A 27,654-nucleotide genomic window follows, 5' to 3' on the forward strand; every position below is an offset into this window, starting at 1 on the left:
GCATCCCGTCCTCTGTTTCCACTGATCTTCCAGACACTGCTGCAGAGGACGCATCTGCAAACGTGCGTTTGGCACGATGAATATGCACGATGCCTTGGACCCCAGGAGAGAGGATACTTGCCGAACTGTCGGACGTGCATACTGGAGGAGAAGCGCGCACTTCGCCTTGATAGATGACCATCTCTCCTCCGAAAGACACATGTTTTCGTTTTCTGTGTCCAGTTGTGCACCCAGGTAGTGGATCTTCTGGGTGGGATTCATTATGGACTTCTTGTAGTTGACTTGCAGACCCAACTTGAACATGAGTTGGAGGCATATCGCTAGATGCTCTTCTAGTAGCGATGGGGATGAACTCTTCAGAAGCCAGTCGTCTAAGTACGGATATATGAAAATCCGTCTCTTTCGAAGCCAAGCCGCAACTACCGCCATACATTTTGAAAATGTTCTGGGAGCTGATCTCAGGCCAAAAGGGAGTACTGAGTACTGGTAATGATGAGCCCCTACTTGGAACCTGAGGAACTTGCGATGTTTTCTGGAAACCGGAATATGAAAGTAGGCATCTTTCAAATCGATGGAGCACATCCAATCCCCTTGGTGTAATTGAGGGAAGATCTGATGAAGAGCCAGCATTCGAAATTTCTCCTTCCGAATGAATTTGTTCAATCGTCTCAGATCCAGAATGGGTCTGAACTCCGTAGCTGGACCTTTTTTCTGTACGAGAAAAAATCGAGAGTACAGGCCTTGACATCTCTGATGAGATGGTACTGGTTCTATGGCGTTCTTCTTCAGAAGGACATTCGCTTCCTGTTGCAAGCGCTTTATATTCCACTGAACCATCTTTAGAGGACGCATGACAGGAGGTGGCTTCTTGAATCTCAAAAGGTACCCGCTCTGAATAATACTCAGCACCCATCTGTCCTTTGTGATTTGCTTCCACTCGTCCAGATACCACACAATACTTCCTCCAACCGGAGTGGCACACGGTTGTGGAGGAAGCATCCGTTCATTGTTTTTGAGGCTGCTTGGTAGCAGAGGATTGCTGCCTGTTTCCATTGCCTCTGCCTCGTCCAGGTCGTCGCTGTTGATATTGCGACCTCTGTTGATTCTGGCCTTGATTTTGCGAGGACCAATTCGTCTGTTGGCCCCTCTGCTGAAAAGATCTTTTGTCAAAGGGACGAAAATTACCCCGACGTCTAAATTCTTTTTTCTTTTCAAGACCGACGGCCTTCAGAGTGTCCAACTCCACTTTCATTTTAGACATTTCGTCGTCAGCATGAGATCCAAACAGAGTCGAACCATTAAAAGGTAAATTTACCATTTTCCTCTGAGCCTCTGGCTTTAGTTCCGTAAGGCGAAGCCAAGCAGTACGTCTAGCACAAACACCATGTGCATAGCCATGAGCTGACAGATCCGCCGCATCAACAGCCGCACTTATACTCTGGTTAGCCACCAATCCTCCTTCTTCCACTATTTCTAGGAAGTCTTTCTGATCCTCCTTAGGAAGTTTATTTGCAAAACGAGCCACTGAGTCCCAGAGCAGATGATCATAGCGGCCCAATAAGGCTGACGCACTGGCCACTCTCATGACCGAACCTGAGGTGTTGCACATTCTTCTCCCCAAGGAATCCATACTCTTACTATCCTTTTCAGGTGGAGCAGAAGAGGTAGATGCCGCAGAATGTGCTTTTCTGACTGCCGCCACAATAAGTGAATCTGGAGGCGGGTCAGAACGCAAAAATAAAGGATCTTCTGCTGGAGCCCTGTACTTCTTAGCAATCCTAGAAGGACCAGAACCCACCGTGGCCGGAGTTAAGAATGTTCTCATTGCTGGTTCTATCAACCCGGGCACTAACGGCAGAAGAGGCCTACCAGTCGTCTTGTGATGCAGGGTTTCAAAGATGACTGACGTTGCTATTTGAGGAACTGCCATCTTGATCTTGAACTTATTCGCCCCACGACACAACACATCATTAAATGTGCCCAAATCATCCACTGGAGACACTCTGGACGGAGGAGTAGATGAGATTGTGGGAGAATAGTCTCTATATGAAGATCTTAAAGAAGACTTAGACGACGTAGAAGATGGTGAAGGAGTTCTACTCCGCCTCTGAGGAGTTGCCGATCGCTGCCTCCTTCGTTCCCTTGAACGTGATTTCTCTCTCACTAAGGACCTCGAGCGTGATCTTCTATGCAGCTCCGTCTGAGGGACCGGAGCCCTCATCCCCATCAGTCCTGCATCTGGACGCATCTTCCAATGTCTCAGGCTTTCCAGCCACCTCGGAGACAAGTTAATAGGCTGCCCTACACGCTCAGGTGAAGCCTCAGGTGACACCTGCACAATATTCAGTCCAGTAGAAGACTTGGAGGCTCTGGAAACTACACTGTGCTCAGAAACCAATGAGCCAGATGGAGTCCGTTGTCTGGGCACCAATTGTCTGTCATGCGACACCTACCCTGAGGTTGAGCCCGAATGAGCCACCACAGACGAGTCCTGGTGCACTACCTCTTGCCCCACCGCAGACCTGTCGTCTTGCTGGTCTCGCGGAGAAGACGTATGTTCTGGACTGATGTCTGACCTCGACAAAGACCTAATTGAGGTCCGAGAGGCCGGTCTGGATAGTCTCGACGCCGACCCGTGTTCAGGTGGGGGAGACCTAGACACTCTATGCTTCGAGCCCGAAGCAAACTTCGACATCGACTTATGTCGCGATGGAGACCTTGATCTTCTCTTTTTAGGTCTCGACGTCGACTCCTTCGACGCCGTCCTTTCTCTCGACGTCGATCTCTTCTTCGACGATGTAGTAAGTCTCTCTCTCGACCTCGGTCTATCCTTCGACGTCGACACTTTCCTCGACGTCGACACACCATCCTTCGACATTGACACACCTTCCTTCGACGTCGACACACCATCCTTCGACGTCGGACGCCTCTCTTCCCTCGACGTCGACTTCTCACGAGTCTTCGACGTCGACCGTGGCGCCCCCGACGTCGTCTTTACAGCAATCGACACCAGATGTCTCGACGTCGAGAAGGATTTTGACGGCGACTGCCTAGACGCTGAACCTTGCCTCACCGGCGAAGTTCTCGACGTCGACGGAGCCCTCTTCGACGTCGACAATGCTGACGGGCGATCTGGATCTCGACGTCGACCGCACCTTTTTTGACGGCGACGCTCCCTGGAGTCGATTTTCTTAGTTCTACCTTCTGGAGACGCTGATCTTCGACGTTTAGGGTAAGAAGATGGCTTAGCAGATGATAATAAGCCCTTGGAACTCTTCTCACCACGGTTTTCTCTCTCCAGAAGGCCCAGCAACCTCATTTTCTCCCTTTCTCTTAAAGTTCTACTAGAAAGGTTGAGGCAGTGATAACAATCTTCCACCTTATGAGAAGCTGGAAGACACACCACACAAACAGAGTGTGGATCCGTTTTTGACATCTTCTTCCCACAGGAAGGACATTTGTAAAATAAAGGTGGCATTCTGACTAAAAAATCACCAACAGTTAGTCAGAACAAGATATAAAACACCACCAAAATACTCTTTTGTCAAAAAAAGGTAAGAAAAAACCAACTTCTGACAGAAAAATACTACAAATGAGCAGAGCTCAAGTTCCAGGTTCCTCACAGAACAAGCCGGAAAAAAGAACTGACCTAACTGTCACCTGTGGTGCATGATGGGAACAGAGTTCTCCTAGAGGCCTTAAAGGCAAAGTGTGCAGATTCTCTGGGGCCTTAAAGGCAGGGTGCCAGTCTGATTTTCTGTACACAGACAATTTTTCATATGCAGCCTTTTAGGCTAATAACTGTTTACAACAGGTTCTTTGATGAAAATAAAAGTTTTTCATGGTTATGAAATGCATTTTGGGCTCATGCCTGTTTATTGCATTATATACAGCATATTTTCATGCTTCAGAACGTGTGTAATGTTGGCTTTATTAGCCTATGTATATATGTTAGGCTGCATATTATGGTTATTATACATTTATATGTGTATAATTAGTTTAGTACTATGTACTTTTTGATATATTTACAAATATATATGTATATTGTTATGTGTTTCGGGTTCCCGCTCATGGGCGGAGATAATTCAGTGCTTATGACTATTAATGAGTATCCCCTGGAAGAGAAGGTGACCATTAAGGAACATATCAAACAAGAGTGAGGCTCATCCCAAAAACAGACACAGTCACGGGCGCGTACACAGTCTCTCACACACGCAAACCAATAAGCATCAGACACAAACACGCACAAATGGAAACCAATAAGCATTAGACACAAACACACAAAAACACACTATACAGAAATGCAACTGATTAAAAAAGTGTGATTAATTAACAGCATGTGAACTTACAAAGTGCAAGTGGATTTCTGCCATGGCGGAGCGGGGGGAACTCTGGGGGTGGAGGGAGGAGGTCCGGCAGAGCAGCAAATGCTGCAGAGGGGGAGTTAGTATTGAAGAGGCGTTGCCACCTCATTAGGGAAAGGTTTTGTTTGTGGCGAATGGGAGTGGGGGGTGGGAAGACTCTTAATGTGAAGCAGGAGGGGGAAAGCAAACAGAACTTTAACAAGGGATTCAAAGTGAAAACGCCGTTTTGCGCACTCATGCTGAGTTGGAGGTGGGAGGGTGGTGCTTAATAATGAAAGCGGGCGCCGTGGCACCCTTGCATATTGAAGGCAAAACAGGCATGAAGAGGACGAGGCAGCAAACCCAAGAGCAAGAGGACGAGAGAGTACAAGCGATGCGTGCTCTGTACTGGAGGAGGGGGAGGGCTATTAGCCTGTGAGAACTCACGGCGGAGATCAAAGAAAGGGTGGGAGGGACATTGGCGAGTGAAGCGAGCATATGGGGGATGAGGGGGGTGCAGCCTGGTGAGCTGAAGTGGCAGCAGAGGCGGAGCGCGCGCACTAAGTGACTGGTGGCAAATGGAAGCTGTGCACAATGCGCGTGGTTGTGCTCACATGCACTGTACCCGATCCGCATTTTGGGTGCACTTTTGAAAGCCCTTACTTTAATCTCGCCAAGCATCCCTAACGGGATGGCTTAGACTCGACCTAAAAAGGACAGGAAAAGCTACTTAAGTGTGACATAGGAGGACTTAAGAACGTTCTGGAAGACGAAGAAGAATATTATGAATCCTTCTTTGTAACCCATTTTTATTATTTTATAGAAAAGAAGGAAGATTTTTATAGGTAGATAACAAATGTAAAATTCTACTCTGTAGTATCGTTCAACTATGTCGTTTGATCTGTGTGTGAATCTCTCTCCGAGTCCATGAGTTTCTTCCCTCTTTGTAGATGCAACATATGCATGTCCAAGCCAGTGATTTATTGCAGTTCTCCTTCCTGTCACTCAGGCTGTTCAGCTGCGCCGCTGGACGGGGCTGTGATTTGGTTACCACTGGCGGGTCACATTGAAAAAGCGAAGCGTAAGATAAATCAACGAATTCTGAAATGTAGGTCAGGAGAACAAAGAGCGGCGTGGGATTACGTGTGTGCTGGCGGCGCTCTCACCGGGGGAAAAGGCAGGTGGAAGACTGGTGCGTGTAACGAGATCCATGAATATGCGATGCGAGGTGGGGTGGAGGGGACCTGCATGGGGACCAGACACACACAGCGTTTCCCTTGCGGGAGCGAGCAGGGGCACCAACTGTTTTCAAGATAATTACTAACAGATGGTGCTGATGCTTGCTCCCGCAAGGGAAACACCAAACCTGCATGCGTTGCAATAGAAAGCAATGCAAAACGTGCACACTTTTAGGCAAAGTGCTGATCGATTGCAAAAGGTCCCCTCCTAAGCAGCGCGCATGCGCTACATAGGCGAGACCTAAAAAACAAAGACACTCATCAGGAGTTTAGCAGATTTTGGTGCAGGGGATTCTAGACAATATTCTTGCACCAAAATCCAATTACAAGTTTTTTTCCTCAGAATGGGGAATAGCCACACGGGCCGGTAGATACCAAATCTCCATGTGTCTCCATACAATTCCGGAGGGAAAAAAAACAGCAGACATTTTGTACCTCTTCTCTGTAGAGGGAGAATAACAGGAAAAGGCATGGTAAGAATTTGGTGGGTGGGGGCATTGAGGGTCCCTGCAGACTTGAGTGCATGTGGGAGTGCGAGTAAGTGGAGCATGGTCTTCTCCTCACAGAGTGCTGTAGGGTTTAGATGGAGGCATTGAGGGTCACGGCAGACTTAAGTAAATGAGGGAGAGTACAACCTTCTCCTCACACACTTGTAAGGGTTGGGTGGGGGCATGGGTGTTGTGCTGCTTTCAGCCAATTCAACTTAGACAGCGTCCTGTGGCACCCGGACCATAGTTATTGGAAGTGGAGTTTATGGACCCAATAACTTAAAGTACAGATACACTTGGAGTTGCGGGTAATGAAATTTCACCAGGAATTACAACTCTCGGTGAAATTTAAGCAATTGTAATAGGGGGCAATGCATGGTCACTCAGAGGAGCCACCACTGTAACATTATGCAGACCTGAGAGTGAATGTTTACACATGTGAAAACTGAATAAAACTTACGTCAGCTATTGCAATATGCTTTAAAATAATGCTATTGAAGATTTGAATGTGACAGTATAATGCTTTCCTGAACTGGGCAGGAAATCCAGCACTTGGTGAGGTTGTCTCAGAAAGCTACCCTTCAAATAGGTCCCAAAAAGGTGAGAAGTCCTTAACAGGATAGAATTCTGAAAGAAGAGTATTAAGGCATGCTGGTCCTAGGCTTACAATCACTAATGAAAAACATGCATTGTTCAGTCTCCAGTCATACCATCCCCTCCTGGCCCCAAACAGCTTGCCGTACAAGAGCATGAATTGCTCCCTCACCCCTCTATCATGTTCAGCACTTAGTTGCTTTCCAATTTAAGCCACACTTATAAACATAGAAAGATCTCGTCACTGGTGCACCGCTTCCGAGACAGCAGATTGGTCACCGCCAATTGAAAAGGTTTAGGGCACAGGTTTGAAATACCAAACACAATTGGTCTTCAGCCTATCTCAGGAATTCCTTTGCTTGCAGTCTTACGTATAGGTAGGTACAACTTTGTATTGCATTAATCAATAGACTGCAATAAATAAATGATATAATTTATGAAAAAATATTTTTAAAAAGACTGTCGAACAATTTAAACTGATTCTGGTAAACTGTTGCATCATGGTGTAAGTAAGATCTAAAAATGCCAATCAGTTCCTAATAAAATCAGGAGATTGCGTCATAAATCAGTGATTTCGTGCCTCCTTAAATGTCCTTGTATTTGCCTCTAGCAATGGGACTCGAAGATAGTGTTTCCTTAAGGCGAGCAATGTTGGGGCAAATGCAAATGATATAGTCTAAGTTTCTGCTTTGTAGCCACATAGTAGGCAGCTATTCTTGCGTTTAAGATAAGCATTACAGGCTTGATACAATAGTATATAAAATAATCCAAATCTCAAGTATTTCTTTTTTTTGGTACGTCCAAGTCTGAGTCAAGATGTTGTTGACCAATTAAATAGGGGTTGTACATATACATCTTACTTGTAGCTCCCTCCAATGGTATGGGATGATTATGATCCAGGAAATCAAACAGAGTAACGATGACAGTGACTATGGAAAAGCATGGCGCTTGCAAAAACATGGGGTATCTCAAATGGCAGGGCTACGAACAATATAGAATTACAACTCTTACACAGTGGGCACGAGTAAAGTCAAAGCACTTTATATTATGATCGTCTACGTAGTATGACTCTTAGTCGTTTTTTGCGTATGCATTACTCTTCTTTACATATTACCTGCATTCTACAAGTTGTACAAGCATTGCTACTGCCCTTTGCGCATTAATGTCATGGCCTGGTGGCATTTCATACGCTGTTATCTTTGCACCATACAAGACGTACGCCTTCAGGCATTACACTTCACACTTTTCTAAGGCCTGTGTGTACACGCCTAGCAAAATCCCGAGTTGTTTTTGTACAGACATTGCTCTTTTTATATATTGTTTGCATTTTACAAGTAGTACACCCTTTGCACATTAATGTAACTGCTCAGTGGCATTACCGACACTGCTATTTTTGCACGACCTGAACTGCTAAACACACATTATTAGTACATATTGCTATCCTTCAATAACTTGAAAGAAAAGACAGGTGTTTTGCACAGAACAGCAAGTATGTTTGCATTTTTTTTATAAGTCTGTACTAATTTTATCGCGCTTGCAAAATTAGCATTTTTTAAGCTGCACACCCTTGCCACTGCCCTTTGCACATACCTCCTCATATAGGAAATGCTATTGTTTCTCAAAGTTTTTTTAATACAGTGTTCTTATTGCGAGGATCGTATTTTAGGAAACTTGTATGATTTTAAGTAATCGCACAATAAGCCTTTTGTGCTTTACTGTAATTAAATTGTATAGGAAAGCAGCACCACATTGGCTCAAGCTACAGAAAAGATTTAAGATTCTTTTTTGAGATTTATTAAGGTCCCAAGTGCCGATATAAAAATAATTTGACCATATGTGCCATTCTTCGTATACTCGGAGTGTTAAAATATTTTCTAGAGTCAGTCCTTAATGAAATTCAGGCTTTGAACTACCCTGTTGTGCTAAGTAAATTACTTTGCAGGATAGCAGGCGGATAAGGACTCCCAGAGAGAAGAGGCCCATCTGAGGAAGATTAGCTCGTTCCTGGGAAAGGAGGAAGATGAGGGGAGAAATCTGCATGGGCTAATTACACCAGACTTACTAGCATAACGGAAGAACTCTGATAAGCAGTGGAACTGCTGAAGAGAAGGAAGTATAGACACCTTGAGTGAAGGGACACTTTGGACTCTGGATCAGTGATTCCAAGGCCAGTTGTGCTCCCTACTCGGGATGGTGGAGAATAGAGGGTGGATTTGTCGGATGTTGTGGAGGAAAAGAGATAACTGGTACTTCTGCAGAATGGTCCTGTGGAGGGTAACCCCAAAAGAGGAACAGACCCCCCCCTCCAAACATCTCCTGCTGGACACATATGGGCACACAAGTGGCCATGAGACTGCTAGGACTTCAGGGCCCTAGATTGCTGCTGAGGAAGCACCCGATCCAAGGAGGTTTACAGGAGCTCAGACAAAAAGAGCCAGTTGGGTGCTGCGCTGCTTCCTACTGCTGGAAGGTGGCAGCCAAGTGGTGGAGCTGCAAAACAGAACAAACATCAGGCTGAGGAGCTGCAGGGGTAGCCCCTGCGCTCTCCCTATCTGTAGTTGCATGCCAGAGCACTGTCACACCCTATCCTTAATATCCCTAAGGATGCCACACAACCCCGACTTGAATTGCTACCTCTCCCTGCTCTGTACTAATGAAACCATGCTTGACTTGCTGTACTTCTCCCTCAAACTATTCTCCTTATAAACCTACATTGTTATGTACAATGCTTTGTTTATATTCAGAAATACGTATGGGCTATTAATGTACGCCAAAGAACAAACAACAGCGTTTTTAAATTTGCTTTTATATGATCCATTCCCAGTGCTTAATTTGAGTTGGTGATTGCCAGTGGAGGCCACCGGAACTCATATTTGGGGTCCGACACTTTGTTTCCCCTTCAGACATTGCCAGATAGCAAGAAAGTGAAAAATGTGCACAGCAGGAATATGAAGAAGGACAGACGGAAAAACAGTCACAAAGGGAGAAAGCAGGTACCTCCAAGAGTAGATAAAGGGGAAGGGAGGGTCTGGCAGTGATTAAAGACCCCTGGGGTAAGATCAAGCCGATGCAGACTTGGTATTCCGCTTGCTGATGTTTAATAGAGCAGGCCACAACTTTTTGCTCACAGCTTTGGTCATTGGCATTTATTCTATTACAAATTAAGTATTGTGTATTCCAATGTTAGGAAAGTTATTGAGAAACTAAAAACAAGGTAAAAATAATTAGCAAGGAATGTCACAGCAAGAAAATACATATTCCATCATAAAAATATAATTTGGTCGTATTACCTTCTTGTATATGACGATTGTGGCTCTCCTTAGCTTTGGCTTGCTGAACCTCAAATTGCTTCATTAAAACCTCGTTTTCATCCAAGACCAGATTTGCTTGTGCCTGCAGCTGTCGCCTACAAAATGCAAAAAAATAATTATTTATTGAAGCCCTACAAACTTCTGTAGTAACACATATTACAAATGCCTGCCAATATAGTCCAGAATCTCAAAATCATACAAGCTGGGAATATGTTGCCTACTTGAGAAATGCCTTGAACACTTTTGTTTTGGAACTCATTTAAGCCTAAGATATCAATGCATACGTCATTATTGAATCCCTACATGTGGATGTTACATTCACAGACATTATAGAGTGGAGAGGTTATACGTGTATTGTGGACCTTTACTCTTCAACTTAATATACTTGCTTGCTGTCTCCCATTGGCTCCTGATAGAGCAAGATAAAAGATTCCCAGGGCTTCATTAGAACATTATAGTTCACCTAAATACTGAACACAGGTACTTTTTGAGACTATCGGTGCTGCCTCCATCTGGCAGATAGGAAATAAGGATATTTATGGACATGCAGAGGGAGACCTGCAATGGGAGACTGAGTATATGCTACTACAAATCACAGCCACAATCCTTCTGACACCCATGATGCATATTCCTTTTAGCCTGCTGAATGCCTGTAAAGTTTGTATTGCATATACTTCATTGTTATGTAATTTTTTTTTGAAAACTGATTTTTATTGACAGATTGCACACATAGCGCTGCACCCCGCACTCCGGGGTTAACTGCCAATCAGGTACACAACATCAAAGAATTGGCAATCCATACATCGTTTTAAGTCCAAAGGTTGCATCAAACTTAACAATAGCACCCCCCCCCAACCCTCCATCCCCCCTGCCCCCCACCCGGATCCCCCCCATCCCGGTCGCACGACATCATCTCACAGTTTCCAAAAACTAATCTTCGTTCTGGTAATGCATACACACCCTCCATTTTGGCCCAGTTATAATACCTCCAGGCCAACCTCCCGTTCCACCGGAGGCTCCAGCCACAGGCCCCGATAATCTGCAAAGCGCTTCCATATCTTGTGATGTTTTCGTGGGCATTCCAGCCCCATACAAAAGTCCAGCCCCTTCTTCCACCTCAGGACCGAGGGAGCTCGGGGATCTTTCCACGCTTTGGCTATGTCTCTTTTGGCCAGGGTTAGGCCCAGCAACAGTAAATGTCTCTTATAAATGTTACCCCCCCACCCCTTCCAACACATGCAGCAGACCTAATTGCGGTGTGTGAGGGAGTTCCCACCCTAGGACCTCGGACATACAGTCCCACACCCCATTCCAGAACCTAGCCAGTGAGCTACAACTCCACACCGTGTGGATCAATGTCCCCAACTCCCTACCACACCGGAGACAGTCTGGGGAGGCAATGAGGCTGGCCCGCCACAGTCTCTCCCTTTGTAAAGTAGACCCTATGCAAGTATTTGAATAGGATGAGCCGCAAGCGCATCGCTATGGCCGCACCTCTAGGGGCCGCCGGCGCCTCCCGCCTGTCCTCCTCCTCCAGTGCCCCCACATCCCTCTCCCTGGACTCCCGGAGCTTCAGCAGTGTAGTGGAGCAATGTGTAACTAGCGTTTGATAAATGCGAGATATCTTTTTGTCCCCTAGGTCTCCCATAAAGACCTTGGCCTCTAACAGACTAAATTCTGGGAGGGAATCAAGGCCTTCCAGGCTTGGTGTGATGGCATGGCGGAATTGCAGATATTTAAAGAATTGGGATTGGGGCATATCATACTAGTCACGTAGATTTTGGAAGGATTTAAGTGTTGTACCTGACATTACATTTCCTAGGGTCGATATTCCAATATCATCCCAGCCCCTGAAGCCCAGGAGAGACGCCAGAGCAGGTAGACGTCCATTATGCCATAACGGGGTCTCCTCCGTCAACGTGCCCCACCATCCCATGCGATGTAGTGCCTGCCTCCAGATCCGAAACACCACCTGGGTGGCCGGAGGCAACGTCTTCGGCAGCTGAGCCGCCTACAAGACCGTATGCGGGGTGTGGGAGCCCATAAGGTGGCGTTCCAGGGCGTACGCCAGGTCCCCCCTATCCCTATACCACCATTCATTCAGGACTAGGAGATGGGAGGCCTGGTAGTATGATAGGATATCGGAGGTCGCCAGCCCGCCACAGTAGGTTGATAGAAAACAGGTGCGCAGCGCTACCCGCACCGCTCCTCCAGCCCAAAGAAACTGCCCCAACGCCGAATCAACTTGCCGGAACCAATGGGGTGAGATCGGGTAGGGATGGTTCTGTAATTGATAGAGCAATCGGGGAAGGGCTACCATTTCAAAGATGGCCAACCTGCCATAAATAGTAAGGGACTCAGTGTAAGAATTGGCTTTTGTAGTCTGGTCTGCCCTGTTCCCATGATGCACTGGGCCAGGGACAGACTAATTTGCATACAGCCAGGTTCTGAAACTGGGATGGTGCAATGAGCTAAAAAACGGTGTTGGATCTAGCCCTGATCTCTTGACTGGGTGAGAGTACTCTGCTTAATTCAGAGACTCTGTCCATCACCACCCCTTGTTGTAAATAATAAATAGTAAGGGGCATCCGGGACGTCTTCATCTCAGTCAGGACCCGATCCCAAACTGGCACCTCGTTGCGCTCCCAGGATATCGTAGGAACCTCAGAAATAAACACTCCCAGGTATTTAATACCCCCAACCGCTACCTGTAGCGTGGATGCCCAGTCCCCCAGCCCAGAATGCCCCCCCAACACCCACAGGGTCAACTTACGAGGATTCAGATATAGTCCGGAGGTTTCGCCAAATATCTGCATAATCTCAAGTAGACGCGGCCCGACCTGCCAAGGTTTGTAAGAAAGAACAGGACATCAACAGCATAGAGGGCAATTCTATCCGATGGGCCCAGCTCCCATTCAAAACCACGAAGCTGCGCATCTATGCGCACCCAAGCCGCCAACGGCTCCATTGCCAAGGCAAACAGGTACGGCGCGAGGGGGCAGCCCTGCCTAGTGCCTCGCCTAATAGAGTATTTAGAGGAAATGGCCCCCGCTACCCTAACCAAGGCTGTCAAGTCTGTATACAAGAGTCGCAAATATGACAGGAAATGAGGCCCTAAGTTAAGCTGAGGCAGAAGCGCAAAGAGGTAGACCCAGCTCAGGGAATCGAAGGCCCTGTCCATGTCCACGAGGAGAAGAGCCGCTTGCTCCCCGGTATCTCGAACTGCCGCCACCGCCACATGGGCCCTGCGAATATTGTGTCTAGTCGCCCTATTGGGCATGAACCCGGCCTGGTCTGGGTGGACGAGTCCCGCAATGTGGGGCAGGAGACGGTTGGCCAGCGCCCTAGCCAAAATCTTAGCCTCCACGTTTAGGAGAGATATGGGTGGGTAGGACGCATGCTGCTCCGGAGACCTGCCCGGCTTGTGGAAAACCACCACCTCCGCATGTCTCCAATCTGCAGGGAGGCTGCCACGTTCCCTGGCTTCTTTTAGTGCCGCCTTATAATGCGCACCTAGCTGTAGGTGGTGCACAAGTTTTAGAATATCCCCAGGCGTCAGACTGGATCCGAAAAATTTTGCGTAGCAATACCCCTGCGCGCCGGCAGGCGTTGTCCACGGCTCCGCCTCCGCGTCCGTCGTCGGCGTCGTTAGCGCCGGAATGACCTCAGTTCTGATACACAGCTTTTCCGCGCCAGATACGCAGAGCCATGATAGAACCAACACTGGTGCCATGAAACTAGGGCCCTGAAAGGGGATGACCTTAACCCTAGATATCGGTTCGCAGAACGGGGAGGATGGGTGGATCGGTAAGGAATCTATCACTAACTAATGTCTCTTACAGATCTATCGTTACACAAGTAGTAACTTGTGCATCTGAAACAGACACGTTAGTGATAGATTCCTTACCTTAGAATAGATACCCCAGCAATACCAACCCCGGTGGTGGGTCTGCGAACCAATAATCACACCAGAAAGTCCTGGAGGACAGAACGGCCAAAGAAGCCATCCCTCCGGACTTGGCTGTCGAGACAGTAGTGTTGTAGTGTAGTTCCTATTATCCCAATAGGCTCTGCGCATTGGAATAATATCTTCAATAGTATAGACCTAGGGCAGAGGTTAACTAAGTCTTCTACCGACGATATTAGACTTAAAGTTTTGTGTTTGCCAGCTAGCTCAGAGTTCACTAGAAACTTTCTCGAATAGGCAAGGAGGATTTTAACCTCCCTGGATAGACAAGAAGGGATTTAGTTTCTGACAACCATAGAACATGACAACTTTGCTCTCCCCTAATCAAGAGTGTATCTCTAGAGTCGTGTGAAAACAAAAGACAACTTATTTTACTCAGTCAGTTCAGTGCATTCTTAGTTTCACCAGATTGTAGAGAAAAGGAAGAGACGGGCGTGTTCAATAAGATGTTATTTATTGATCAGTCTCTTTTCTCATACAAGAGAAATGAATCGCTATTATTGCAATACTTGTAGTTAAGTAAAGTGCATACAGTAAAGACAGAATTATAAAATAATACTGTAAAAGCATTTATATGGTTTCTTAGCCATATGATACTTAAAATGGATAAAATAGATACATACATATATACATTTGACTAATCGTACTCAACTGGTGCTTCTAACCACGCCTACCCCAGTGTACTTGACCTAAGCCTAATACGTGGGCGGGAGTAGATAAGTAGGAGTTTAAGTTAAGTTTGTTTTGCCAAGGGACTGACTCGAGAATTCTCTGCAAGGGGTTATTCAGTTCTGTACCTGAGATCTAGAATGGTGGAGGGCTGGTATCTCTTATCCCAGGTCTTGATATTCCAGCTGCCTGCGAGGGCTGCTTGGAAGCGCCGGAGCTGGATTTCTCAGCAGGAGAAAGGCAGCGTCTCGTTCTCAGCGCGTCAGGAAGGAGGGGCAGCACCTGTGGGCTTCGCTCTCTGCTGGGCTCCTCGGCACCTCTCGCTGCTCCAATCTCGTCACCACCGCATGTGTTTGCTTAAGGCAATGTCGGTAATATTTATACCTGAAAGGTGCCGAGATTGACGTAAGGATGGACATATATACGTCAATAAGGATGTCATATGAACGGGTTCGTTCGCACATTCTTTTACTGAAGTTCTCGGTGAAATCAAAACAATGGCTATGGGAATTTCCCAGGTCGCTGTAGGTTTGATTTGTTTTGAGAACTCCGTATGCCTTATCAGGGGCTGGAGGAATATCGCTTGTCTAATTAGATGGCATGCGTTATGACCTAATCAGATAACGCGCTTCTGTGCCGTGGTGTGGCTTAATCAGATAACGGTTTTTGCACCGTTGGATGGCTGCTAGTTAATTATTAACCAAACCAGGGTCAGGAATAGGGGAATCGATACAGTACCTATAGGAATACATCACACCCACTCCACGTAGACTATGTCCATATTTACAAATCTAGGCATAGTAAACCCAGTAGCGTTTGTGTATACCGTACCACCCCAAAATACATTCATATGTATTCCGAAAATTGGAATTATGAAATATACGAAACACAAGCACATGTACTATCACGTGTACTATATGCACAAGCAGTCTAATAATGCTAAACATATAACGCATATTTTAAAATTCAGCATGAATAAAATGCGAAAACCACACATGAAATGGCTCTTAATACAGAAAAAAAAGTGCGAGACCATTTCATCACAATCATAAAGTTTTGTATGAGAGTGCTAGAGGATAGCTAATGTCTCGTGACTACCTAAAATAGAAATTCAGTTCTCTAAGAATAATGTCTACTTTAAGCAGAAGATAAGTGTCCCAAAAAATCGTAAATATTTTGGAATTGGGGAAAAAAGGTTCTTGCAGTCTGAACAAACTGATGAGAAAATTTTTCATATCGCTTTTTTTTAAAAAGTTGAAGGCCAAATTCAGGATGTAGGGAACTCCGAGTGCCAATTTGCTCAAAGTTATTCCTGCTGCTCTGGTGAAAACATCATATCATTTAGACTGTTGAAAAAACTGTCAACAGCTTCTTGCGTAAGTTCCACTAACTCGGAAAAAGTTGTTACCATGCATTCATGAGCCTGAGCATGATTGCCTCCATTGATGTTTTGATCAGCATAGCTGACTGAAGGTCGTACCTGATCGATGCTGCTTTCATCTTGTACTTCACTACTCCTCAATCGTAGTGGTGAAGTCTCCACGAATGCCGTCATCAGGATTGGTAGCCGCTGGGGACAGCACAATGCATGAGCCGTTACCGGACCCAACAAGGTATCTGCGTCCATTGGCACATCCGATTGTAGTGCCAGACAGGTGTCCAACACGCATTCTTCGCCGCATAGCAAGCACCTTAATACAGGCATAACACAACTTTGCCACATTGGTCTAAATGAAAGAGACCAAGTCATGTTCAGGTCCCGAAGCCGTGCTAGTCCAAGGACTTTAGTTATGCGGTCCCGGTAGCCAATGGCTAGGATCATTTCTTCCCTTGTCGCAGGTGTTTTGTCTGTGACATGGTTTGCCATAGCGAAATAACAGGATCAAAAATAGGAAGCCTGCCACTAGTCCCAAAAGGAGAGGAAGTCCGCCAAAAATTGAATGGACAAAATCTGGAAAAATACCCAGGATGGCTTTGAATGGTGTTAAAGCTCCTGAAAACACTGTCTTAAATACACATAAGACACCACTGGTATCAGAAATATTTAAGATTTCGTTCAGTATTTCTGCGAAATGTATGGGGGAATTAGTTGATAACAATGAATGAATCTCTGCCGTTGTCCTTGCAACTTGGAGATCATACGTTTCTTTTGATGACGTTAGCCTAGTCGGCGTCTGTAGGAGCACAGTCTTCATTCTGCTTAAAGTATCAATTCGAATAGAAGCAATTTTCAAATCTGGCCATAACCTTGCCTCCCTGTCTGGAGAATCGTTAGGGAACAATACTCGTTCACAGCACATGACCTTCCTAGTCACGGTTATGAGATAAGGTTTTCCGGGCAGCAAACTACAACATCTGCGATCTACTATTAGAATGTAACTCCAGTTCGAGAGTCTCCTAAAGAATGGTTCTATTCGTGTTGCAGGTGTGCCTAGCTGGTAACATGAAAGGTTATTTGAAGTCCCTTCACAGGCTCCATGCAAACTAATACCCTGACACAGAAGTGTACCGCTTAGTGATCTTGCACAATTATCGCCACTGAGAAACACTTTCTGGCCTTTATTACTGACACATTCGTGTGTATAGGGCAAGTTCCATATTGACTTGATGTACCCTTTACCCAACCTTTCATACTGGCCTGCCTGTAAATATTTTTGGCAGAATTGAAACTGGAAAGTAGTTATCGGAATATTTAATATTCCATGTATTATCCATTCAATGACAGGTCGTTCTGACCTTGTCAATGGTAATCTCTCTAGTTTTTCAATGCTCAGAATTGTATAGTCAGCACCCTTCTGTGCCAAACTGATTTGTTTATCAGTAAGGTTAAAGATATTAAATAATGACGTTGTGTTGATTAAACGCCAAGGCACATAGCCAGAACGCAGATTTTGTAACGTCCAGCCAAGCTGTACAATAGAACGCAATTGGGACTGACCGTGTTGTAACATCAGTAAGTCTTGCGATATTATATCGATTGCTGAAGACACAATGCTGTCCAGAGAATATATTCTGGAGGACAGAGTCATTAACCCATTGTCCACCACAGAAAGTGATTTTTCCAAATTAATACGGTCAATCTCCCGTATTTTTTCTGCTGTCTCAATTTGAGTTACTTTCCAGACTTCGTTATAAGCTGCATATATAGAGGCCGCTATGAAACGTTTTTGACGCTGTTTGCGTGGTCCCATAATAAAATCACGCAAGTCAGCACCTTCTGTAAGTAAAGTTAGGTGTTGCTTAATTTCAGCCAGTGTGGACGTTTGTAGCCATTGAAGGCAGAGCTTGCCCACGCTGTAGGTGGTTACTATCCCTGGATGTTGTCTTTGGGAATATCTAGGGTCTGGCCTAGTCAATGTGAACCCCTGTATTTTGTTCAGGAATCTGTCTTGACAGTTATTTGTATCTGTGGGCCAGATCAACCATTTTTTCCATTCAGGATGTGTTCTGTTTTGGTTTAATATATGGTTTACGTCTATCTCAACATCTATAGAGCTATTACTGTTCACTGTTGGCTTTGGAATAGACGGTTTGTTCAAATCTTTGATTTTGGCTAAGCCAAGACAGGTAGTTTGTTGAATAGTGTCGTTCAAAAATATAATTTGTTCTGGGATCATGCAGGCTCTAAACAATGATTCTATACCTTGTACTTGCCAATCTCTTGTACCCCAAACTGTTTTTGTTTCAATATTATTGTTCCAGAAATCAAACCCAAATGTATTCATTTGCTCAAAAAATGAATCGGAATATATCAATTTTGTGTTTGTTAGCATGGTCTTCATACCTGTCTTATTTGACAATTTGAAATAAAATGTTTCTGTATTACTTGTGTTAAACCCTGAAAAGTATGAATATTTATCATAAAATGTTTTCGAGCTATCTTTTGGAGGAGTAGCACAATGTTCCCATTGGTTATAATTTAAAACATTCCTAGGTTGTGCAGATTTATGTAGATAATGGTTACCATAGTGGTTGTAGCAGAACATCTGATCATAATTAGACGAACCCTGCAAATAATCATGTTCTGTGAATTTAGCAGACATCACAAGATCAGACATCATATCATTAATACTTTCAAAGTCCCAATCATCAGCAAATGTGCTTGGTTTTACAAAGTCACTCAATGAGATCTTGAATTGGTGTGGATACTTCAGGATTTCAACCGGACCATAGATTTCATAATGAGTTTTGTCCCATGCTACACCGCCTGGTATAGGATTGGCTGTGAATTTCACTGAAGAAAGTTCTCTTTTCTCGATGTGTGAAGATGTGTGTGGTTTAAGGACCAAGTTGATTTTCTGGCTTCCTGTGTCCATTTAAGCATATTTTCCTTCAATGAAATGTCCCAAGCATAGTACCATGATGAGCAAAGAATGAGGATAAATGCACCGAAGGTCACCCAAAATTCAATCCATGGAGAAATCAGATAGGTTTCTTTCAGCTGTTGAAAAAGTTCCTTAGCTTTATCTTTAAAAGTTTTTGTTGATGGCTGTTTCTTAGGTTCACTCAGATCTTCAGATGAATCATCGAAGTTGATGAAGTAGCCGGATGCTGTTCTGTCAATTGTTCCAATTGCTTTTGGATTTTGCTTTGTTTCATTAGCAAAGTCTGTAGTTACATCATCATAGGTTGTTGTTTCTTGATGAAAAGCTTTGATTTGGGTTTTAAGAGGTTCAAGTTCCATTGCTTTGTTGCATAGTCCTTGTTGTTTCACTGTAGATTTTCCAAATGTGATCAGTCTTTCAGTTTGAACCTCTGTATTCGTAGCAAACATTGGTGTTCTGCTACTTCTTGGGAGTCCACTTGGCCTACTGTTTGTTATCGGCCACATGATTGTGGTTTTACCAGGTCGATGGATATGACTCGGTTCTCCTTTTTACCAGCAAGGGGCGGTAGTGCTACTGATCTTGTCCCGTTGATAGACAAGACAGGAACTGCTTTTCTGTAAGAAGGCCCAAATTCCTTCTTTACCGCGATCTTTTCTCTGACCAGATCCCCGACTTTTGGTATCCAGACAGGCCTTGCTGGGACAGGTGGTTTTTCTTCAGTGGTTGTTGGCTGTTGTTTCAACTTTATGTTGCTCAGGTCTTTTCTTGTTTCATTTAAGTCCTGCAAAATAGCCAAACGATCTTTGATATCAAAGTTTTTGTTTTTAACCACTGAAGTCTGACTATCAAGATCTTGGATCATCATTCTAGTCCCGAACAATAGTTCGTACGGACTGAACCCTTTCAGAGAATTCCTTGGCAGGTTATTTAGACTACGTTGGACACTTATTAAATGTTTGACCCACCCAGCTCCCGAACCTAATACCTTTGCTGTTATAGATTGCTTTATGTCACGGTTTTTTCTTTCTACGATTCCGTTTCCCTCAGGATGAAATGGACAAGAATACCGCAATGCAATGCCCATGCCGGTCATGGCCTCCTTATAAGCTCGAGAGCTAAAAGCAGGACCTTGATCGGAATGCAGCATGCCAATTGCGTATGTGCCGATAAAGACTCGCAAATCTTTTATAACAGTTCTGGCGTCAGCCGATCGCTGGGGCCACATCCATATGAATCTCGTGCATGAATCCACTGCGACCATGATATATTTATAGTTGCCGTCCCTTCGTAAGGGACCGCAGTGGTCCAGGTAAATACAGGCTAATGGTTTATCTGAGATTAGAAGGTGCGTCTGTGCTGGTCGTTTCACTGTTGATACTTTCATTCTTTGACATATTTCACATTCTAGAACATAGTTCCTTGTTTGTCTTCTCATTTGTGGCCACCAGTATCTTTGTGTTAATAATGACACTGTGGCTGAAACACCAGCATGTACAGAAGCCAGTCCTTCGTGTGCCGCTATAATGAGTCCTAACCTATGTTCCATGTTTGGAATTGCCCTATCCCCCACTCCAGGGATTCGAGCAAACGGAACATTATTTGCATCAGTTATGTATGAGTACTTTACTGGAAAGCCTTTCGGGAGTGTTTCTATCGCATCTTTTACTGTAGCGCTGACAGCCTGTAATATTTCGCTGTCTATTTTTGTTTTTGACCGGGTGATAGCAGCTACGGAAGCCGTTTGCACTGCTGCCTTCGCTGCTTCGTCAGCCAATGAATTCCCTGCAACGAGAACGCCATCACGCTGATGACTCAGTGTATGTATCACGTGAGTCTTTTGTAGTTCCTTTTGCAAAAGAACTACTTGTTCCCAAAGCATTTTATGTTTGATTGTGCCACCTTTTGCATCTTTAAAACCATTCTGAACCCAGATCTGCAAGTATTCATTGTAAGATTGGACGCAGTAATACGAATCGCACACAATAAGTGTGGGGAATTCTCGATCGGCATTTTCAAGCGCCATCTTGAATGCCAGTAGTTCTGCTCTTTGAGCTGTACAGTCTCCCAGAGATTGCGTTTTAGTGCCCACTGGTTTAAATTTTCCTTCGTGCCAGCGACCTCTAACAATCGCGCACGCAGCACTGTAGGCTTGCTTACCCCCCACTGCGGGTTGTGCTGATCCGTCTGTATATATTATGCAGCCGTAATGTTCTAGAGGCAGAATTTCGGTCGGCGGAGGACATTCGAATTCATATTGGAGAAATTCTTGTGTTTTTAAATTGGGATCAAATTTGTATACCACGTCTGTTGCAGCAAGAGAGTTAGCCCACTGTATCCACCTCGGATGGAGTGCTTTAGCATTCGGAATATGCTTGCCTTTGTTACCGCCTCTAGGGCTGGTATAGGTGTCATGATAATTATTCGTTTACCCTGTGCTAGGGCCCGCTCCTTTGCTACAGCAGTCTGTACCGCGGTCAGAATTTTTTCCGTTGGGCTAAATTTCATTTCAGCTTTTGTGTACAAATGTGATTTGTATGCTATTGGTACCTTCTCTCCCTCATTAGAGGTCAGGTATGTGAATCCGCATCTTCCTGGGATGACTCGAATCACAAGGTTGCGTGTGTTGTCACGTGTTTGTAGTTTTGTTTTAACTAACATGTCTGTTTGTAAAGATCTCAAAATTTCTGTGTGTTTTTGAGTCCAATTGATTCTTTTAAAATCTGGTTTTATTAGATCATAGAGAGGTTTAATTCTCTCTGCATAATTTATAATGTAAGTTCTTCCGAAATTTAGGAAGCCTAGAATTGATTGTAAGTTTTTCAGTGTTCTAGGTGCTTGGATTACAGCACATTTCTCTAGGAAATGGTCGGCCAGGCTTTTGCCTTCACTTGATAGTTCATATCCTAAAAACAGGACTGTTAGATGGGCAATTCTTGACTTTTTAAAGTTGAATTTGTAACCCTCTGCTGCGAACCCAAGTATTATGGTGTTCACTCTCTTCAAGTGAGTATCCAAGTCATCATCTGTTAGATAGATGTCGTCGACATAAGATAATGCCTCGTCATATGTTTGTAGTAATTCTGTTACTCTCGCTGAGAATAATCCTGGGCTGTTTTTGAACCCCTGGGGCAAATGACAGAATTTTTTTTGCGTGCCATTTATTGAGAACGCCGTCAAATATCTGCTCTCTGGTGCTATATTTTGACTAAAGAATCCATTAGAAATGTCTAATGTGGTTTTGTATTTTTTGCGCACTATGTTATTCATTAGTGCAGCACTATGCGAGTTTTGTACTGCAAATGTTTTGCAACATGAGTTTAGGTGTCTGTAGTCCAAAACTAGACGATATGAATTGTCTGGTTTGGAGACAGGAAACGAGTTTTGTACTGCAAATGTTTTGCAACATGAGTTTAGGTGTCTGTAGTCCAAAACTAGACGATATGAATTGTCTGGTTTGGAGACAGGAAACAAAGGGTTGTTCATTTGTGAGGTGCAAGTTTCAATCACCCCCTGGTATTCAAGTTGATCTAGGATCTCTTTTACCTGTTTTTTAGCTTCTTGCTTAATCGGGTATTGCCTCTGTGCAGTAGGTTGTGATTTTAACTGGATTTTGTGAGGAGGAGAGTCCTCATCCCATCCCACATGATTTTTATATAAGGCAGGGGCTTGAGCTACTGCCCACTTTCTTGCAAGTGTATATTTTTTATGAATTGGAATATGGTTTGAGAAGGCAGGCATAATTATTTCTTCGCCATGTGGGCACTCCCTGACAAACTCTGGAGGCCAGTCTCGTTCAGCTAGAAGGATGTCATAGCCCTTGGAGAGATTATCCCAAAATAGACCCCTTATTTTTCTAGTTTTATCCCCCTCTATACGCAATGTTATTTCATATATTTTATGAGGTTTGCTAACTCTGGTATCTGCAGTTTCCACCTGAATGTATTCATTCGTGTCCACTGTCTCCAGATGATTCATAAGGACTTTGCGAGCTATGCTCACTTCTGCTGCGCTGTCTAGCATTGTCTGAGCCCATTCTCCGTTTTTCAGCTGTGTCCTCAGTATTCTCGGCATTGTTGATTACTTTAATACTGGCTACCTTCTTTTTTGGGAATTGTAATTTTTTATTCAGATGAGCAGGTTCTTTGTCTTTGGACTTGACGTGCTCTTCCCTGTGTTCTGATCGTCCTCTTCTTTCCGATTTCTGCGAGGAAGTCTGAAAAGATTGAGAGGGACGTGTATCAATATCTTGATATCTATCAGGTTTTTTTATATTATCCCTATTTCTAAGGTTGTATTTTTTCACAGAGGGCTCCCTTTGGGGAGACTTGCATCCTTGGTTCGGAGATCTTTCTCTCCGCCAAGGAGACCTTCCTCTGGACTGGAATCTTTTTTCTTTAGGATTGGATTGCTTATTTCCATCCCAGCTCTTTTTTTGAGTGTTTAAATTCTTTTTTATAAATACCTTTTCAGGACTTTCAACTAGTTGGGGTTTCACTGGTATTCCACCCAAACTATCTCTTCCTAGTTCTTCATAGGATTTTTCTATGATTCTGGCAATTTCAGATGGTTGGTCTGCTATATTTGTCTCTTTTAACCTCTGGCGAATCGCCACATTTGCTGCTTCTCCCTTTATGTTGGATAATAATATTGCAGAGACCTGCTTGAAATCTTTCAGTAGTTTCATACCGAGAGTTAAGGCGGGTTCTGGACCGTATTCATCTTGAATCTGTTTTAGCACATCTGGTATTACTGACATGGATGGTACACCATGTGTTTTTGTGTAAATGGAAGCAAAGACTGTTCCCCAAGTGTCACAGTCCTCCACATGTGGTGCGATTCCCATTGGAAGACAGATAGTCAGAATCCTATGTTTCTCAACAGGGGTGGTATCTGGAAACACCGCCTCTATTTGAGTGATTTTTTGTGCTAGCCAGAAAGGAATTTGTTCCCGTTTTGCGGGTACTTTACCTAGACAGGACTGTATGTTCTGTGGTGTAATTTTATTTGTGTTCCCCTGATGAGTGGTCAGCTGTGGAATTTTAATTGCTGGTTGGATTGTTGAAGTCCGCATTACATATCGGACTAATTGTCTATGTATTTTTATTAATTGTTTTAGCTGTGCTAAAAGATCTGGTGCTGGCATTTCTTCAATGTCTGGATGTGGTGTGTATCCGGCTAGGACCGGCCACGTTGCTCCCGGTCTGCCTAGTGGACCGAGCCTGGTGATGTGATTATTATGTTTTAGGGCGCCATTAAACAAGAGCAGGTGCTCTTGGAATTTGAGTGGTATTTCCACCTCCTCGAAAGGAGTGTACTCATTAGGAGGTTCCTCTATTTTGTAATAGTGGAAGTTCTTTGTTACAGCGTTTGCTGCTGGAAAGTTTATCCATGAATAGAATACCTCTGTCTGCCGATATTCGTGTGCCTCAATTACGAATATGACTGTACCACCTCTTGGTGTCAGTCCATTTTCTATAAGTTTTAAGGTTATAGATTTTCTTATGTTGACCGGGATGAGTATTATATCTGGGTCATTTTGCAGCAGAGTATTGTCAGCTGCTAGGAGTTCAGTTGCTAATCTAGCTGTCTCCCTTTCTTCTTCAGTTTCTGACATACTATTATCAAGAAGATTATTTTATTTATTTGCAGATCAGGTTTCTATGGAAACAAAGATTAGATGCACAATATTTTGGAACAGTGTATCCTTCAACGTTGAGTAAACCAAGAACCATACATAGGAGTTTCCTCCTGCGAGGTTTGGCGGATATGACCTTTCACCCACTCCAGACGTCTTTGGAGTATTATGAGAAAAAGGGTCTGTGTGAAAAAGCACGACTGAGTTACTCTAATGTCTTGCGTTAGTTTTATCGCCTATCCAAACGTTGGGCGCCATGTAGTGTAGTTCCTATTATCCCAATAGGCTCTGCGCATTGGAATAATATCTTCAATAGTATAGACCTAGGGCAGAGGTTAACTAGGTCTTCTACCGACGATATTAGACTTAAAGTTTTGTGTTTGCCAGCTAGCTCAGAGTTCACTAGAAACTTTCTCGAATAGGCAAGGAGGATTTTAACCTCCCTGGATAGACAAGAAGGGATTTAGTTTCTGACAACCATAGAACATGACAACTTTGCTCTCCCCTAATCAAGAGTGTATCTCTAGAGTCGTGTGAAAACAAAAGACAACTTATTTTACTCAGTCAGTTCAGTGCATTCTTAGTTTCACCAGATTGTAGAGAAAAGGAAGAGACGGGCGTGTTCAATAAGATGTTATTTATTGATCAGTCTCTTTTCTCATACAAGAGAAATGAATCGCTATTATTGCAATACTTGTAGTTAAGTAAAGTGCATACAGTAAAGACAGAATTATAAAATAATACTGTAAAAGCATTTATATGGTTTCTTAGCCATATGATACTTAAAATGGATAAAATAGATACATACATATATACATTTGACTAATCGTACTCAACTGGTGCTTCTAACCACGCCTACCCCAGTGTACTTGACCTAAGCCTAATACGTGGGCGAGAGTAGATAAGTAGGAGTTTAAGTTAAGTTTGTTTTGCCAAGGGACTGACTCGAGAATTCTCTGCAAGGGGTTATTCAGTTCTGTACCTGAGATCTAGAATGGTGGAGGGCTGGTATCTCTTATCCCAGGTCTTGATATTCCAGCTGCCTGCGAGGGCTGCTTGGAAGCGCCGGAGCTGGATTTCTCAGCAGGAGAAAGGCAGCGTCTCGTTCTCAGCGCGTCAGGAAGGAGGGGCAGCACCTGTGGGCTTCGCTCTCTGCTGGGCTCCTCGGCACCTCTCGCTGCTCCAATCTCGTCACCACCGCATGTGTTTGCTTAAGGCAATGTCGGTAATATTTATACCTGAAAGGTGCCGAGATTGACGTAAGGATGGACATATATACGTCAATAAGGATGTCATATGAACGGGTTCGTTCGCACATTCTTTTACTGAAGTTCTCGGTGAAATCAAAACAATGGCTATGGGAATTTCCCAGGTCGCTGTAGGTTTGATTTGTTTTGAGAACTCCGTATGCCTTATCAGGGGCTGGAGGAATATCGCTTGTCTAATTAGATGGCATGCGTTATGACCTAATCAGATAACGCGCTTCTGTGCCGTGGTGTGGCTTAATCAGATAACGGTTTTTGCACCGTTGGATGGCTGCTAGTTAATTATTAACCAAACCAGGGTCAGGAATAGGGGAATCGATACAGTACCTATAGGAATACATCACAGTGTCTTGCAAACGTGTGCAGCGAGGCCCAAGTAGCTGCCTGACAGATGTCTTGTAAGGGCACTCCCCGGCCCAGGGCAGTTGTAGTCGCCGTGGCTCGGGTGGAAGGAGCCCGCAATCCAACAGGGGGCTCCTTTTTAGCCAAGGAGTAACATGCCTGGATACACAAGATGATCCGCCGGGAGATGGTCCTCTTGTGCACCGCTTTCCCCTTCTTAGCGCCCACGTAACCAACAAAGAGTTGGTCATCCACCCGTAACTGGCGTGTGCGATCCAAATAGAATGAGAGCGCACGTTTTGGGTCCAAACGGTGGAGCCGCTCTTCCTCTTTAGAGGGATGCGGTGGCGGGAAGAAGGTTGGCAAGGTGATAGATTGCCCGATGTGGAAGGCCGTGACAACCTTGGGCAGGAAAGATGGCTTAGTACGCAACACAACCTTGTTCGGATGGACAGCAAGGAAAGGAGGAGTACAAGAAAGGGCCTGGAGCTCACTCACTCTCCTGGCAGAGGTGATGGCAACCAGGAAAGCAGTCTTCAAAGTAAGAAGGCGGAGAGGACAGTTGTGAAGTGGCTCAAAGGGAGCGCACATCAGAAACGTAAGAACAAGATTCAAGTCCCACTGAGGCATCACAAACGGAACAGGAGGGAAGGTGTGTGTGATGCCCTTAAGAAAACGATTTACAATAGGGGACTTGAACAAAGAAGGTTGATCAGGCAGCCTTAGAAAGGCTGAAAGGGCAGAAAGGTAGCCCTTGATAGTGCCCAGAGCAGAGCCCTGCTGGACAAGAGAAAGAAGGAAGAGAAGAACCTCAGAGAGAGGGGCAGCAAGAGGATCCACAGCCTTTGCTGTGCACCATGCCACAAATCTATTCCACCTGCAGGCGTATACCGACTTTGTGGATGGACGCCTGGCTGCCAGAATGACGTTACAGACTTCAGGAGGCAAGTCAAATGGCCTCAACTGCCGCCGCTCAATCTCCAAGCATGGAGGTGGAGACTGGACAGGTTCGGGTGGAGGATCGTCCCCTGCTGCTGCGACAGAAGGTCCTCCTGAAGAGGCAGACGAACCGGGGGATCGACTGACATACTGAGTAGCTCTGGATACCAGTACCTTCGTGCCCAGTCCGGAGCCACAAGGATGACATGTGCCCGGTCGCGCTTGATCTTCTTCAGCACTCTGGGCAGAAGTGGTATTGGCGGAAAGGCGTACAATAGACCGCAACTCCACTCGCGACGAAAAGCGTCTCTGAGCGAGTGCCGCCTTGGAAATTCCAACGCGCAGAACTGATGACATTGCGCGTTCTCTTCGGTGGCGAATAGATCTAACCAAGGCTCTCCCCATCGCTGAAAGAGGCCTTGCGCCACGTCCGAGTTCAGACGCCATTCGTGATCCATCATGCAACGACGGCTGAGCTCGTCCGCCCTGGCGTTCAGAGAACCTGCCAGGTGTTGAGCCACCAGGGTCACGCCCT

General features: G+C 44.8%; 1 protein-coding gene across 2 annotated transcripts in view; it reads right to left on the reverse strand.

Moving 5' to 3' along the window:
• CEP89 (centrosomal protein 89) overlaps positions 1–27,654 on the reverse strand; it is a 1,224,823-nt gene that overhangs the window by 471,473 nt on the left and 725,696 nt on the right. For both annotated transcript variants that reach the window (XM_078670561.1, XM_078670562.1), the window contains exon 13: positions 9,954–10,069. In XM_078670561.1, the coding sequence (XP_078526687.1) occupies positions 9,954–10,069 (116 nt within the window). The remainder of the gene's footprint in view (positions 1–9,953; positions 10,070–27,654) is intronic.

The sequence above is a fragment of the Lissotriton helveticus genome, chromosome 12 (genome assembly GCF_964261635.1).
Source record: "Lissotriton helveticus chromosome 12, aLisHel1.1, whole genome shotgun sequence".
NCBI classification, from domain to species: domain Eukaryota; kingdom Metazoa; phylum Chordata; class Amphibia; order Caudata; family Salamandridae; genus Lissotriton; species Lissotriton helveticus.